Genomic DNA, 16,243 nt, shown 5'->3' with positions numbered 1-16,243 from the left:
AACAGTAAAAATGTCACCACAAATGTCAAAATGCCAACATAAAATAAAGATACACGGTATTTATGATTCTCTGAACCAACAAAATGGAAGTAGTTGACTGACGGGAATGGTTTTTAGTTAACAAAAACAAATGTAAACTGCACAATTTGTCAATTTTGTAAAAAAAATGTTTTGTTCAAACTGCAATTCAAAATTAAAATTTGTTTTGTGCCTTAATTTTGAAAAATGCTAATAAAGAATGCCACTGCCATGAAAATATACAATTGATTTTTTGTAATGCCATATATGCATGTCACTTTTTTCCCCCCTAAATATATATATTTTTTATTTATTTAACATAGTTACAAAAAATGTACAGTTAAATTAATTTGATAGGCATTACTTTTAACATATCGCTCACTCCTTTCAAGAACGTCATAAATCAAAAAACTTGATTTTTCAGGAGAACGTTTTTAAAGTTTAATACTATAATACAAAGTATTAAAAATAAATATCAAGCCACTTATTGAACTTTTTACTGTGTAACATATTTTTTTAGGTAAAACCTGTAGGTTTTTTCTCCATTTGAAAAATATTTAGTATATTTAAAAAAATAATTAAACAATACCTTTTCTTCAAAATGCAAAAACAACACTTTCTGCCCTGTAGCGGGTAAATATTAAGTATATGCCGCTTTTGCTGGGATATAGTACATTTTCTGGGCATTCCGAAAACATGAACAACTGAAAATTGAAGATTTTTGATTTATGACGTTCTTGAAAGGAGTGAGCGATATCTTAAAACTAGTTTCCCTGTTCCTCTCCAAATAAGAGACTACACTCTTGGGCTCGAAGAGGGACTTACTCATTGTTAATTGTTTATTACTTATGAATGATATAATAGTATATTATTAAAAAATAAATAAATAAAAAATATATATATATATATATATATATATATATATATATATATATATATATATATATATATATATGTGTATATATATATATGTATATATATATATATGTATATATATATATATATATATATATATATATATATATATATATATATATATATATATATATATATATATATATAATATATATAAAAATATATATATATTTTTTTTTGCAATTACCAGTTAATTAGAAATAATTTTCCTGGTAATTTGTCAATAGAATTCAGCCATATTTTACTAGTTTACTTTAAACTGGTAATGCATGCCGTACTCAACACCAAACAAAATTGCAATCAAACATATAAGAGAGCTTAGCAGAGAGTAGAAACAACATATGGGTGTTTGAAAACCAAAATGTATTAATATTTTAAAGAATTCATGTTATTTCTTTGACAACAAGCTTCACCCCACTTTATTTAAAATATATAAATATTTTTTGGTATCATTCTAGTGCTTGTTTGGCTCACAGAAAACTCACTCAGAAAACAAAGTAATCTTCTGGCCAAGATCGAACAAAATAGGATAGTACTGTTACTATCAATGTCAAAATATGGCCTAAATCAAATCGCCTTAACTCTTGACGTTTCCTAACATCTTGATTTATTTTAACATATTATCTTCATCTTAAACCCGATAACAATAAATATAAACAAGAAATGTTTACTTTTTTAAATTTTTTTTCACCTGATTAATGTTTCTACAGTTGACAATGTCAACTGAACAAATTACAACCATTTTGAATTTAGAATTTTAGATGTAACGGAAATTTCTGTGTTTTTATTATTTACAAAAATACATACTTCAATTTTATACTATTTCTGTGAGCCTAAGCAGCTCATTATTAGAAATAGGTATCTAATTGTGGTAGAGTGGGTTCGAACCGAGAAACTCTGACTCAAGAGTCCATAACCACAACCCGACACAAATTTCGTGATAAAACATCTGTGGGTCAAAAAGTTATGTTAAATGTGTTTTCTGGTTTATGGACAGTTTATAAAAGTACTGAATAGCACTTTCCAATTTATTGCTAGTAATATAGTTCCATCACACCACTGAAAAGTGTCACAATAAAATATAATTATCTTCTTCTTCTGCTTGTTGTAGGTCTTGTGACCTGTTTTTATGAGGGATTAGCCTCCTGCGATTGTTTTAAATATTTCCTTTTGTTTCAGTTCGTTCATTTGGAACAGAAGACAGAGAGACTCAGTACCCTGTAGCGCCCCAAAACCAGGTGTACGATTACATTCTGTTCCGTGGATCCGATATCAAGGATATCCGAGTAGTGAATAATGTCCCATCACTACCCAATGATCCTGCTATTATGCAGCTTTCGGTTCCACCGTCTTTGGGACCAGGTAAGTTATAAGACTTTCTCACGGACTGGAGCTGTGGCATAATTAGGTAACAATCGGTACCTATCTAAAGTTGTAAGATTTAAAAAAAAAAAAAATTATCCTATCTGCAGATGAACATTACGAAAAGCCTCTAAAGATTATGACAAAAAATCGTGTGACAATTTTGAATTAAAGTTAGACGTGGGTTGATCTTAATCTGAACCTGATCTTACTGCTCTCATATACGCTTATTGAGTGATCAAATTTCATTTTTATAATCTCTTTTGTTTAAATCAAATTAATCCATTCACTCATTCATTAGCTCATTGATTCAGTTTATGAAATTTTGGAGTGATAGCAGGAGATCCATCAGTGGAGTGAATATTAGATCCCCTTATTTGTTGTGTAGATAAACATGCGTTTTGAGCCCCATTTTTATTTACCGCAGCAACAAGTGATAGACATTGTGACAGTGGACGGACGCTCGACTGTAAAACTTGTGGCACGAGTTTGATTGCTGCCAATTGTATAATGAATTCATGAAAGATTTACAATTAGTCTGGGTGATTTTTATGTATTTTTCATTTAAAAAAATCCACGTCCTATAATCTACCTGTCAGCCTATATATAGCCCTCAGCCAAACACTTTTTTTAATCAAAAAAATGTAATTTTTTTTTAATGAATATGATACTGAGAAAAGACATTGTGTCTCTAAATAAAGTATATCTAGATCAGTAATATACTAGCACTTCAATTAAAACTTGTCACAACATTTTGAGTGTATCCAAATACTTGTTTACAAATCTGGATTATGTCCAATTAGTTGTTATTTCTTTACATAATTTTTTTGGCATCTCAACATATATGAAGAAGATCATTTTCATCTATCTAGAGATGTCAAAAAACAATGTAAAATAACTTACAAAAATAAAATAAAAAACATTTCAGGTGGGGTTGGAGTGGGCGGGCCATACCAGCAGGCGCAGTTCTCCCACCCCGTGGTGGGCCCCGCTCAATATCCGGCCTACCACCCCATGGGGGGCATGCCGCCCGCGGGAGGGATGCGCCCCAATCCCATGGCCAAGCAGCCCAGTGAGTTGCAGCAAGTCCCGCCGGCTCCCCTAGTGCCCCCGCACCAACAAGTGAAAGACCAAGGTTTTGAAGCCAAGTGCACACATGAAGCCCGCTTCAATTTGCTTTCTAAGTCATATTTGCGATTAGTTTACAGTTGGACTTGAATCATTTCCGAGTTTTTTTACTTGTAAACATGGTTTTATTTTCACCTGTAATTTGGTGTTAGATTAAAAAAAATTCTAGAGTACGACAGTTTAGTACATATTTAATCTTGCAAATGTATTAATTGAATTGACATTTACTTCATGCATTTCTGTAATCTATTATATTGATCAAATTTTGGTGATAAAATAAGGAATGTTAATGCTGTTTACCTTTGTTTCATAGTAAAGTTTCGCATTTGGTATGATAATTTTCCACTGCAATAAGAAAAAAATAATACACTCCAATAAACCAAATCATAAAACATGATTCTACATAAAGTAAAGCCCGGAATACATTCGAGTCCAAAATGCTTTCTTGCCAGTTGAATAGATTTCATATTTGATATTTGTATTACTCTTTACTGCATGTTTCCCTTATCAGTCTCATAAATTCGATATGTAGTGCATTCGTCATCTCCATTTTTATTTTTGTAACAATAATTATTATCAATTTCCTGGTCAACTAACTTGATTTTCTATGTACTGTAGCCTTATTTATCACTTATTGTATGTATATATGTATATATATTTAATGTGTATTTATATGCATTTCTTTTTATCCGTTTTTTGAGAGGGAATATTAGTATTTAATTTTTATAAAATGTGTAGCTTGAACTTAACTGAAATAAGTAGCTATGGGTTAAATTCTATGAAAATAGTTATTTGTAACATTAACTCATTCAAAGTACTATTATAATTCTTTTAAAAGTCGCTGGCTCTGTATTAAAACTACTTGATTGCTAATCGTTTGATTAATCTCACCATTAAAACTTATTAATTAGTACTTAATCCTTTCATAAAAATTTCTTGCATGGTGTAGGTAGAGATTTTTTAAATATGATATCAGGTTCTCAAGTCATCACAATATTATTATGTCACCATCCACCTATAATGATATTACTAATACTTTGAATTACATATATTAGAAATAAAAATAAAAATATCTGTCTTGTAAAATTGAAGGTCTGCTATAACTGTCTTCCACTACAGTGATTACAAGGAAAACCAAAGTAAATAAAAAAAATAATAAATAAACTGTTTACGTTATCAAACTAAATCTAATTAGATGGATTCAATTTTGAGGAAAAAAAATAAAACCATACCAAAAAAGGGGTAAAATAAAATGCTATTGTGAGTTTTGTATTACGATGAATAGAGACTTTCTACCTTTCCTTGTGGTCACAGTAGTTTGTAATTGAAAATGTTAAGTTGAATGCTGTATTTTGAAATGTTAATAATCACACATATATAATTTTTCATAAGAAAGGTTGTACGTATCCCATCCCTCCTGTAAGAAAACTAAGGAAAAACTTGCTTGGTGGTGTATGGGTTATTTTATTTTATAACTGCAATGTTATAATTCTTCCTATTTACATAACATTAAGATATTCAGAAAACTTTTTAACCTAACGGGATAATTTTCAATATACAGAATTCAATAATTTACTTTTCTGAAGTTGTAATAATTATTCTCTTTTCTATTTCTTTTTTTCGGCTGTTCAAGTATTTCTGTCACCATCATCTGTCTGTAGTATTTATTCCTCACTCAGTTTTGTAATGTCCGCCTGCCATCGTGTGTGTTGTCCGAAAGCTTTTTCTTTAAAAACCAATCGCAAAATTTACTTGGTCTCTCGCTCGTTTACAATCTATTGTTATAAATTCAGTGTCTGCTTTGATCACATAAAATTGGCCACTGTTTAAAATGACATGTTTGTGTAACGGATAAAACTGCTATATTCCCGTATTATTGCTACTTTTTTCTAACAATATTATTAAGATAAGATATTTATCTGGTAGATATGTACTTAATTCCTAAATATAGATTTCATTCAGCCCTTGGGCTAGTGAATGACCACACAAAAGTTATCCATTTATATCATCAATTTGATTTATTTTAATTCTGGAAACTGTTTTTGGTGATTATTTTTAATTGCTAAATTATCTGCTTTTATGGCAGTGGTCACAGATTTTACGAACTCCCTTAAGGTCCTGGGTTAGATTCTTGCTCAGATTAGCACAAAAACCTAAGAGACTTCACTGATTAAAATATAAATTTAATTGACTTTGAATGAATTTAAAAAAAAATACTACATGAACAAATTTCTTGTGTTATTATCATTACAGTAACGCTCAAATAAAAATAAAAACTTTTTAGAATTCACTGCAAGTATTATTTTATTTAAATTTTAAATTTAAGAATGCTGGAATCACACGCGCGAATGGAATTATTTTTATTAGCATTAAATTGCAAGGCTAGGCCAGACTATGCAGCAGTCTCCATCGCTCCATTTGCCGCTGCTCTGCTGTAGGTACCCCATTGTTAAGACAAGACACGCATAACATATTGTTTTGCATTCTATCAGGTTCAATGTTGGAGATGATCAGCGGGGCGTCTCGCTCGGAAACACCACTGGGGATGCAGCGTAAGAGCCCCACGGCGGAGCAGGGCACGCAGGTTGGTGGGCCCCCCCAGCTGCAGGGCGCCCAGCTGCCCGGCAAGGGCCAGCCCAACAACAGGAACCAGCAGCAGCGCCCCCGCTCGCAGAACAGGGTGAGACTTGCTAAATACTATCATCCGAACGTCCAGAATGTTCCTCTTATAAGTAGATAACGGGATAATTCACTTATGGGCCAATAATAAGATGTAAAGTCATGACATGACAATGAAACTTTTTTTCCAAATTTTTTGTAAAAAGACAAAATGAGATGAAGAATTTTTTATTTTGTCAAAATTTCAATGAATGTTGGCATTCAAAACTTTTAAGTGTACCTATAATCAGTATCTAGTAATCAGACCTCAAAATAGTTTTTTTTCAAACCAAAAAGATCATACTGAATGAGCGATCCTTTATCTTATTTGTTTAGGAGTGCTCCCGCTCTTATTTAGAAGTTATTCTTGCGAGAATCTCATAAACCGGAGTTATTAGTAATGTAGCAATGTTCAGTAGTATATGTATACATACAATATTTAAAATATTATTCTTTCCAGAATGCGAATAATCAAAACATGAATCAACAAAACCAACAACAGCATCATCAGCAGCACAACCAGCAACACCACCAGCAGCATAATCAGCAGTTGCACAACCAGCAGCTCAACCAGCCCCAGCACAACAACCAGCCTCAGCACAACCAGCAGCAGCAGCACAATCAGCAGCAGCAGCAGCACAACCAGCAGCAGCACAACAACCAGCAGCACAACCAGCAGCATCATAACAACCAGGGCCCCAACGGCATGAGGCAGAACAACCAGGGCTGGATTCGGGGCAGGGGCGGGCGCGGAGGCCGCGGGGGGCCTCGCGGCACTTTCGGGGGTAGGGGGGGCAACAGGGGCAAGAACACCCTCAAGTTTGATAATGACTACGACTTTGAGCAGGCTAACACGGAGTTCGAGGAGCTCAGGAGCCAGTTGGTGAAAGTGAAGATTGTTGACGGGGAAGTTCCCAAACCGGAGGTTTGTTTACTCTTGTGTAATAAAATGGGAAATTTTGTTTAAATTCATACTTTAACTGTAATTAGGTAGAGATCATGGTGCAGGATATTACTGCTACGTTGCGAAGGAAATGGAAGAGGAATTGTAGGTACTATTAATTAAGAAGAAGAAAAAATATAGCTGCATAGGGCTGATGCACTCGGGGTTGTATTCTTATACTCGTCCAAACTCGTATGAGTTGAAGGCCCCTTGGAGAATGTCCTTTGCCCTGACCCCCTTCCCTTTCACACACACACCTATCGAGTATATGTATTCTCGTGGCAACTATTTCTCAATGGGTATCGTTTGGTTTATTTGCAGGTGGAAACGGAGAAGAAGGACGATTCAGGTAATGAGACGGGAGCCGGAGAACCGGAACCTGAAGATGATGGAGGAGATTCAGCCAACTGTTATGATAAGACCAAGAGTTTCTTCGATAACATCTCTTGTGAGGCTGTAGAAAGGTATGTCACTATATTTCGTGAGAAACAGTGTATGTATCACGGAAAGAACCAAAATATTGTTCGATATTAATCCACTCGGGATGTAAAGATAATGAGCTTTTCCCTTTCAGATCTAAGGGCAGGTCTCAGCGCACGGACTGGCGCACGGAGCGCAAGCTCAACTCGGAGACATTTGGTGTGGCGATGGCGCGACGTGGCGGGTACCGCGGGCGCGGCTACTGGGGCGGCGGGCCGGGTGGCGGCTGGGGCGGCCAGGGCTGGGGAGGGCGCGGCTGGGGGCGCGGCGCCCCGCACCGCCAGCAGCAGCACCGACCCCGGCAGCAGCAGCAGCAACAGCAGCAGCAGCAGCACCCTCAGCAGCAGCAGCACCAGCAGCAAGCGCCCCTAGCGGCCGGTCAGTACACTTACAGTGCTTTGATTTGACCTAATCTGACTGAGGGTGAGGCCCCATTAGCGCTGCACTGCGTTGTCGCAGCGTCGATATTCCTAAATCCCAGAATCTGGAGCTTTTGATCTCCAGATTTTGATCACTTTGCAATCACATGATTAATAATCAAATTAACAACGCGTCGACCCTATGCGGTGGACGCTGCGACGACCCAACATAGCACATCGCACTAATGGGGCCTCGCCCTAATAGTAGCAATCAATCTTCCTTCTCTAATCTGTACTAGAGTTAACTTGAAAAATATTTATATTTATATTTATAATGAAATCAAGGAGAGAGAGAGGTAGATTATTAAAGCAATTGTAATAAATAGTAATTGTTTTATGTTTTGATTGCAGGCAAATAGAGATCTGAGTAAGTGAATAGTGAATCCCGGGTTACATATACGCATGCGCACAGACATGTTGTATTGGTGGTTAGCTCGTATGTGGTCTAAATGTATTTAGTTGAGCCCTCGGAGTAATGTATAAATGATTCTTGTACTTTGTACCTTGGACAAACATTATAGGGTGCTTGAGATGGAAATAAAACTACTTTTTTAAATCGTTAAGATTGAAAATGTGAATAACCAATGTGAACATTGTTCAATCCGTGTTCAGACTTTATAATTCTAAGTTAATCTTATTACTTTTTTTTAATAAACTTATAGGTGTAGAATATAATAATTATAAGGGACTAGTAATGTCATGGCGTCCATTGTAATTACTTTACTTATTTCCTCTTTACAGTGATGAGGGACTAGTATTATATTAGAACAGTGATAATGATTGGTTTTGAATATATGCTGTGAAATTTTCCAATTGTGCATCTGGACATTTTTTCTATTATTTTATTTGTTAAGTCTTTCACATTCGTCACATTTGCAAAGTTGACATACTTAGTTGGTAAGGATGTTTTGTTGATTTGTGAAAAATCTGGCTTGAGATTTTTCCTGTAATATAGTAATAATAGAATTAAATTAAATGTACGCTAATAAGTTGGAGCCCTCTCGCGCAAAGGGAAAGGGCTCACTCCCTCGAACATTGTACATAATCATACGGTGGCCTCCGTATCCCACCACTGCACCAACTAAATTATATTTTTATATATTCCCCAATAACAAGATTCAATCCGTTTCTGATTCATTTTCCCGGGTCTGCTCTTGTACATAACTGTCCCGTAAAATTGTAAACAGTTCACTCGAGCCTCTACAATAAGCAATAAAGCAATGAGAAGTTATGTTAGCCTCCTTTGCCTTATCATTTTAAATAATAAGGGGCTTCGGACTACTATTATGTAAACCAGCGCTTGTATTTTTAATTTATAAAATGTACGCTTCCGGAATGAGATCAAAGAAATTTCATTGTATAAATAATTTTTACAAAGTCAATTGTCAGAAGTACTATGAACACTATTTGTGTTGAACAATCACTTATGTTACGGTTGGATTGGATACTGGATACCTACCTGCACTCGATAAATTATTACTTTTCTCCGGTGAGCTTGTTGCCTTCTACTTTATTCATTAGCTCCAAATTATGTTCAAATTATTCATTATTTATAATGTGGCAAAATGCATGGAGCATGATGTGATAAAAGAGTGAAATGTGATCTATGGCATTTCTATCAGAGATGTTGCGGAAATACAAAATACTTCAATAAACCACTTTTATTAAACACATTCACCCTGTTATTTTATTTCAAACCCTTTTTCACCTTCAAATTGCTAGTTATTAAATAACTTATATGATCCTGTCCTCAGAATGATATATCATTTGCAGTCAAGGCATTTACTAAATAGAGAAACTATCAATATTTTGAGCGTCTAAATCTCTGTACACTTGCAATTGATTTAACCCACTAGGAATTGTTGGATTTTCATAGATCTTGAGAGACAAAGAACGCTACATGAAATGTTGAGCATTGTTAACTATTGTTTTATTTATTTGCAATATTATATAAGGACAGATTAAACACATTTGAATACTTTAATATTTTATTAATGCAAACACTTAAAGGTACAATGTGTATATAAATACCTAATCTGTTGGATACAAACTCCTTCATATACATATACCATATTTAATTTACACTTACAGATAATTAGTGATAACAAATGAAGCGTACAAATCCAGATATTGAGCGTTACATGTATGGTTTTGTTATTATGTACTGTCGTTCACAATAATATAAAAGCTAGGGGGGGGGGGCACCTATGTCTATTTACAATGTTGTTTTTAACACTTTTCCATTCTATGAATGATGTTCTCTAGGAGGCTGACTGTTCTCCACAATCCACACGGATCCACTTTTGGCTTTGGACAGAATTTCTGTCACTGATTTGGCAACATGAGCAGGTCTGCAAAAAGAAGATAGTTATGCTTATTAGCAAAATGTACATATATGTTTATATAACCTATACAGGTTTCTTACAATATTGCCGTTCGATTGCTAAACATATGAAAGGTTTGTCAATCAAAATTATAGCAACCAAAATTAGCAGATTGGAAAATGATGTTGGAGGCACCAGAATTTTGTAATATTACGTAAAAACTTGAAATTCCAAGCTTTTGCAGTATATACTCCATATGGCAATGAAACTAGAAACTAGATCTCAGCAAGAATAAGAAAGTGGGATTGAATACGTGAATGACTAATTCCATCTTAATAAGCATTAGTTTGTTTATAAATCTATATTATGCCCTCGGTATGGGAAAACCCAGTGGGTGCACATAATTGTACATTGTAATTTGTAATTATGTGTATGATGAAAAATAAAACACTAGAATTTTTCATTAGAAAGACGTCTTCCAATAGTAAACGTAAATCAAATACAATTGTTCATTTGTAATTGAGTTTTATACATTTTATCAACAGGTATTAAGTAATTAAGTACATACAAAAAATAGAAAAATTTTATATTTTATATTTTAGTTATTATACAGACCTGAATGATGGAAGTTTAACTTCTGAAACATGTAGTCTTTAATAAAAACTCAAGTGGTAAAAAACAAAGTGTTTTCTTTAATTATTGTACTATTTATAATATGCTCATTTTATAATTAAAGATTTTTTTCCTAATACAATTCAGAAACTCACGATTTTTCTCATTCCTGTGACAATAAATAAGAACTGTGGAATAACAATAGTAAAGTTAAATAAAATAATTACGTTTGTAGTTTGCAGTTGGCATTATCCCTCTGCCATGCAGTCTCGTACTCAGAAGACATGAGCTGTTTTCGTATATCCTTTACAAGGCTTGTATCAGTCACTGAGGGGCATAAGGCAATAGTGCGGACCCCAGTTAGTCCTACGTGGTAAGGGTCCTGAAAGAAAGAAATTTAATACATATTTTTTTTCGCTGTTAACACAATAAGGATGGGTATTTTTTACGCCTGCGGGCCGCTGGCGATGGGATTTGATAATTATGTACATAGAGTCAAGACCTTAACAAAGAGGTTGGTATATATTCATATATAAAATTCATTTAAAAACAATGTGTAGTATAATTCCTTATGTTCTGCCTTGGAAATGAGGTCGGCACAGAAGATAATCCTTCCTGTCCTTAAGCATCAATCGACCGAACGGGTAGAAATACCTTTCCCGTCCTTAGTATGTTAAAAACAGCATCAAAGTTCTCACTGCTAATATAAAATCAATGTTCCCTTTAATTTTTATAATCTAATGAACATTTGAAACAATAGATCTATCGACTATCTCCATTGTTTTCATTTATTTTATTCCGTCACTGAAAATTAACATTAATACAATAATATTTACTTTGTGATTAAACATGGAACAAAAAGAAAAGGTTCAACTTATTGCACACATTACATTGCACACTTAACTCTGTTGTTTTAAAATAAAACAGTGTTTACATACCATCTATGAAAAACAGAGAATACTACATATCTATCTTTGTATCATGAAAAAATACTATTAAAATTTATATTTAGAACTACACTACGGAGGCGGCCAAAGTAAAAAAAACCTTTTGATTATTTCCCAACAAATCTGCGTACTATCCTTTTGTTGTTAACTTACCCCGTAGGATCTTGTCAGTCCGACAATGGCGTACTGAGTTGCGGTATAGATAGGGGTGGCGACCTGGGGGCGAACATAGGCGGTGCCAGCAGTGTTGATGACTGTGCCTCCGCGACCTCCTCTGTCGCGCCCCATAAAGCGATATGCCAACAACGTCCCTCTGATGACACCATTCTAAGAAGTATACATAATTTATATTTTACATTACGGGTCAAAAAAATCATTATGATTAGTTCTAGATTTTAACTGGCAATCGGCTCGTATAGCCCACATTGGTCCAAACAATTGTCAAACGAGTATTATTAAATGCCACCTTGGTCTGGAAAAACCTATTTAGAACACTTCTCTTCCATCCCGACTTATCGTCTTTGTAGACTGTTGAGGTCAGCTCTCCTCGTCCTCAGGTTGTAAGTCCTTCTACATATACGTCACCTAGGCCATGCCTTCGAATCATGTTGTCTTTCTGTAGCATCCATCTTCTACTAGATATCTTTCGAGGAAGGCAATCAGCCTTCAGAACCAGGTGATTGCTATGGATCAATCGCCTGGTTTACAATATGTTCAAGCTCTCTATATCCTATGTGCCCATACCATCTCAAATACTAATGAGAACACATTATTGTAATTTTTAAATTGTTTATATGTGTGATAAAAATAAATAAATCAATTTCTCTTGCTTTCCTATACTAGTATCGACAATATTGAGTATGAACTCGCAGTTTGTAAAGCTCTAAACTAGAAATATGTCCATATGGTTTTTTTTATATGCTGTTTACCACTGCACTGGAGAGGCAAATTAGGGTACCTTCACTTTAATGTATTGAATTTTTCAGTCATTCACGAATGAGGGATTTTCATTTCATGCACAAATGTGGCTGGTACAAATCATTAAATGATCACGGTGTTCGGATTTTGGGATGTTGGGATTGCTTTTTGTGAAGCCCATCGTATTCTGCGAGACTTGTTGACAGATTTGATTCCGTTCCGTCTTCCATCATTTGCTCTTTATAGTAAAAAGTCATAAAAACAAACATATAATATTTACCAAATTAACATCAACTTCTAGTTCCCAGAATCTGTCATTCATAACGCCAGCATTGTTGATTACTATATCTAGTCCTCCAAATACTTTGATGGTCATAACAAAGGCTTCTGAAAAATAATATTATTTTAGTATTTTTTACATTAAATTTGTGCTTATATGAAAATAATAGCAAAAATAATGCAGAGGATACTGCACTAAATAAGAGCGACGTGTCATTGATCATAAATTACACCAATATTAGGCAATACATGAATCAAATCACCGGATTTTTACCAGCAGTTCTTCGAGTTGAGAGTAGAGTTGAGGAAAAATTACAAAAAAGCCATACAAATGAATAATTATTTGATAGTAAATTAATTTTTCGAGTTTGACTACCAGAGCTAATCTTTTAATGTTCAAATGAGAATACGGGTCGAGTGAGGTATTGTCTGTCTTAGTTAAGTGATTAACGAGATAGGCTTCCGTGCTGGAGGTCCCGGGTTTGATTCCCAGATGGTCAAAATAAAATAAATCGTTTTTTACTCTAATATTTATTTAACATCACCTCGGACTGATATCTGAAGTGCAGGATTAATACCTGCCTTCGCGTAATAAACGATCAAGATCAAGCTGCCCCATTGAATGCGGATGAGGGTTTAAAGAAAAGAAAGTTCACAAAAATCTGAAAATAGAGTGGCTCTTCTTCTGCCTATCGCCGAAGTGAAAAAATCTTATTCATGGTCTCCTTCGAAACTAAAAAAGTTTTTTTGTTGGTAAATCTCAAAAACAACGATAAAATATTTACGTCATTAATTATCTACGCACCTTCGAATTGAGGGTAATCTGTGACGTCACATTGGCAAAAGAGTACACTTTTTTTCCCATATTTAGCCGCCAGTTCATCTGCAACTTGCTCCCCCACTTCAGAATCAATATCACAGAGGGAAACCTAAAATTATCAATAAAAATATTGCAATTCAAAAAAATTCATTTATCAGTTTTTTTTCGGCTTCACTCAAAAATCAAATAATACACTTAAACATACATACGAGTATAAGATAACATGAGTAAAAAAATGTGACTTGATTTAAAAAAAAATGTTTCCTATTAAAAACAACAAATTTCAATAATTGATTCAGCAGTCACTTTGTGATTTTAATTTCAGTTTTACTTAGTAACAATAGCACAATTTTAAATAGTGGCATTTATGAAGTAAAGCTTAAAGTAAAAAAACAACAAAACTTTTCAATATCAAAACTATGATAAATAAATAATTTATTAATTTAAAAGCTCACCGTTTTTATCCTCATAGGCCCAAGGATGTTAAATTAACGCAAATAAATAAAAATGAAAACGCAAATAAAAAAATAGACATTGATTTTTTTTAATGCAACAGACTAACATGTTGCGGCCCCTGCTTTTAAAGTCTTCTTCAGAGCGTAGAAAAACAGAGTTTGTAAGCATTTTTTTCGTTATTTTTTAAATGTGCATACAATGTATGCATGTAACAAAATAAACACAAAAAATTATATTCTAAACGTAAAGAGAAGAGAAAAGTAGAAAGTAAAGAGGCGCTGTGAGTCGATCCTCTATCCTTATCCGAAACCACAAATATTCTCGGGTACCTATAAATATATATATATATATATATATATATATATATATATATATATATATATATATATATATGTATATATATATATATATATATATATATATATATATATATATATATATATATATATATATATATATTATATATATATATATATATATATATACATATATATATATATATATATATTTATAGGTACCCGAGAATATTTGTGGTTTCGGATAAGGCGCCTCTTTACTTTCTACGGCGCACACTTTGGGAACCCCTGTTCTAAATTATTTATGAAGAAAACAATGCTTCGATACAATGCAGTGCCCTATGCACCATTGATTGCGGATTGGCTTATTTTTATTAATTATTTGAATTTAATTCAATTCGAATAACAATATTTAAATTTAATTTGTTTTAAAACAACTTCTAGACGTTTTCAAATTTCAATAGTAAATCAGCCAAGCGGTGGTAATTCACAAAAAAAGTTCTTAATGTATTTTTAAATATAATTCCTATCAAATAAATTTTATGTGTTGATAACAATTTACTTTGTTTTAACACATTCATTTAATCCATATATTGAGCATGCTTAATAATGATAAAAAAAGTTAGATTAGTTAGATAAAGAGTTGAGATGTCCCCAAACTAGTAAATGAAATAATTGACCACATTACCTTGGCTCCGTGTTTCAGCATTTCCTCGCAGCAGCTGAGCCCTATTCCCGCCGCGCCTCCCGTCACGAGGGCGACTTTCCCTTTCATGTCCATTTCCAGGAGAACCGCGAACCTACGAGATCAACAGCGACGATTTGAAGGAAACTCTGCCGGCGAGCGAGCTTCGTAGCGGGTGCATTCAAAGGCGGTCTGTCACGAGTTCGGGGGGCTTTCTACTTTCCGCTCGTACTATCCGCAGAGTCCGTGTGTTTTGTGTTCGGGAGGTGCTCGACACGCGACGGCCGCGCCCTTGCGTCGGTCTACGGAGGGTGGCGTTACGCGCGCCACCCTCTTGACTCCTCCCCCCTCCCCCTGAGCCTTGTTTACTCGGCTTACTCACTTTCTCGTCTACCGTCCATACATACACAGATAGGGCGCTTGTCCGGAATTCCGTGTAATTCCGTGTAATTTTACCGTCCGGCACGTCAGTTAGCGTTTTAAAACGACGATTGGATTGGACTGGCTTGTGCTTTTGTCCATCTTTCTTAGGATCGGAGCTCTTGATCGGTGCGTGAACACGTTGTGCGTAAATTCGATCACGCTAAACTGTCGTAGTCGCTTTCATTTTTCAAAACCGGACTGCCGGACGGTAAAATCCCGTGTAGTGGACAAACGCCCATATACACACTAATGTTTATTATATTACCGGCAAAACTACATTATTATAGAATAAAATAACAACTATGTATTTTTTTGACCAGCAACCGGGTTTCGTCGTAACCGACATCATCAGACTGGTTATTACATAGTTATCATTTTATTATTAAAACTTAAAACTATATTACCATTTATTTATATATGCAAATCCAATCGAAATTATACTTTATCCAAAAGACTACGTCACTGGAATGCACATATGACCATTTATATGTACGTATGTAGAGAAAGCTAACAGTATATTTCGTGGCAGATGATTTGATTCGCGCAACAAAATATGTTTT

General features: G+C 34.4%; 2 protein-coding genes across 2 annotated transcripts in view; one reads left to right on the top strand and one right to left on the bottom strand.

Annotated features, from left to right (window-relative positions):
• The window catches only part of RpL18 (ribosomal protein L18), a 29,187-nt gene that overhangs the window by 1,355 nt on the left and 11,589 nt on the right, over nucleotides 1–16,243 (top strand). Inside the window, exons 2-7 of the mRNA XM_088275456.1 lie at nucleotides 2,113–2,295; nucleotides 3,224–3,430; nucleotides 5,916–6,103; nucleotides 6,542–7,006; nucleotides 7,346–7,488; nucleotides 7,599–7,882. Of these exons, the coding sequence (XP_088131582.1) occupies nucleotides 2,113–2,295; nucleotides 3,224–3,430; nucleotides 5,916–6,103; nucleotides 6,542–7,006; nucleotides 7,346–7,488; nucleotides 7,599–7,882 (1,470 nt within the window). The remainder of the gene's footprint in view (nucleotides 1–2,112; nucleotides 2,296–3,223; nucleotides 3,431–5,915; nucleotides 6,104–6,541; nucleotides 7,007–7,345; nucleotides 7,489–7,598; nucleotides 7,883–16,243) is intronic.
• On the bottom strand, nucleotides 9,894–15,623 carry LOC148312669 (15-hydroxyprostaglandin dehydrogenase [NAD(+)]-like). Its single transcript, XM_088275099.1, has 6 exons — nucleotides 15,264–15,623; nucleotides 13,809–13,932; nucleotides 13,005–13,111; nucleotides 11,960–12,133; nucleotides 11,087–11,241; nucleotides 9,894–10,274 (listed from the first exon to the last, which is right to left on the bottom strand). The coding sequence occupies exons 1-6, from the start codon at nucleotides 15,354–15,356 to the stop codon at nucleotides 10,169–10,171; spliced, it is 759 nt and encodes a 252-aa protein (XP_088131225.1). The 5' UTR covers nucleotides 15,357–15,623; the 3' UTR covers nucleotides 9,894–10,168.

This window comes from Brachycentrus maculatus, unplaced genomic scaffold (assembly GCF_059751285.1).
Source record: "Brachycentrus maculatus isolate JH-2025_06_01 unplaced genomic scaffold, ASM5975128v1 h1tg000036l, whole genome shotgun sequence".
Taxonomy (NCBI): domain Eukaryota; kingdom Metazoa; phylum Arthropoda; class Insecta; order Trichoptera; family Brachycentridae; genus Brachycentrus; species Brachycentrus maculatus.
This window is presented reverse-complemented; position numbering and strand designations above follow the sequence as displayed.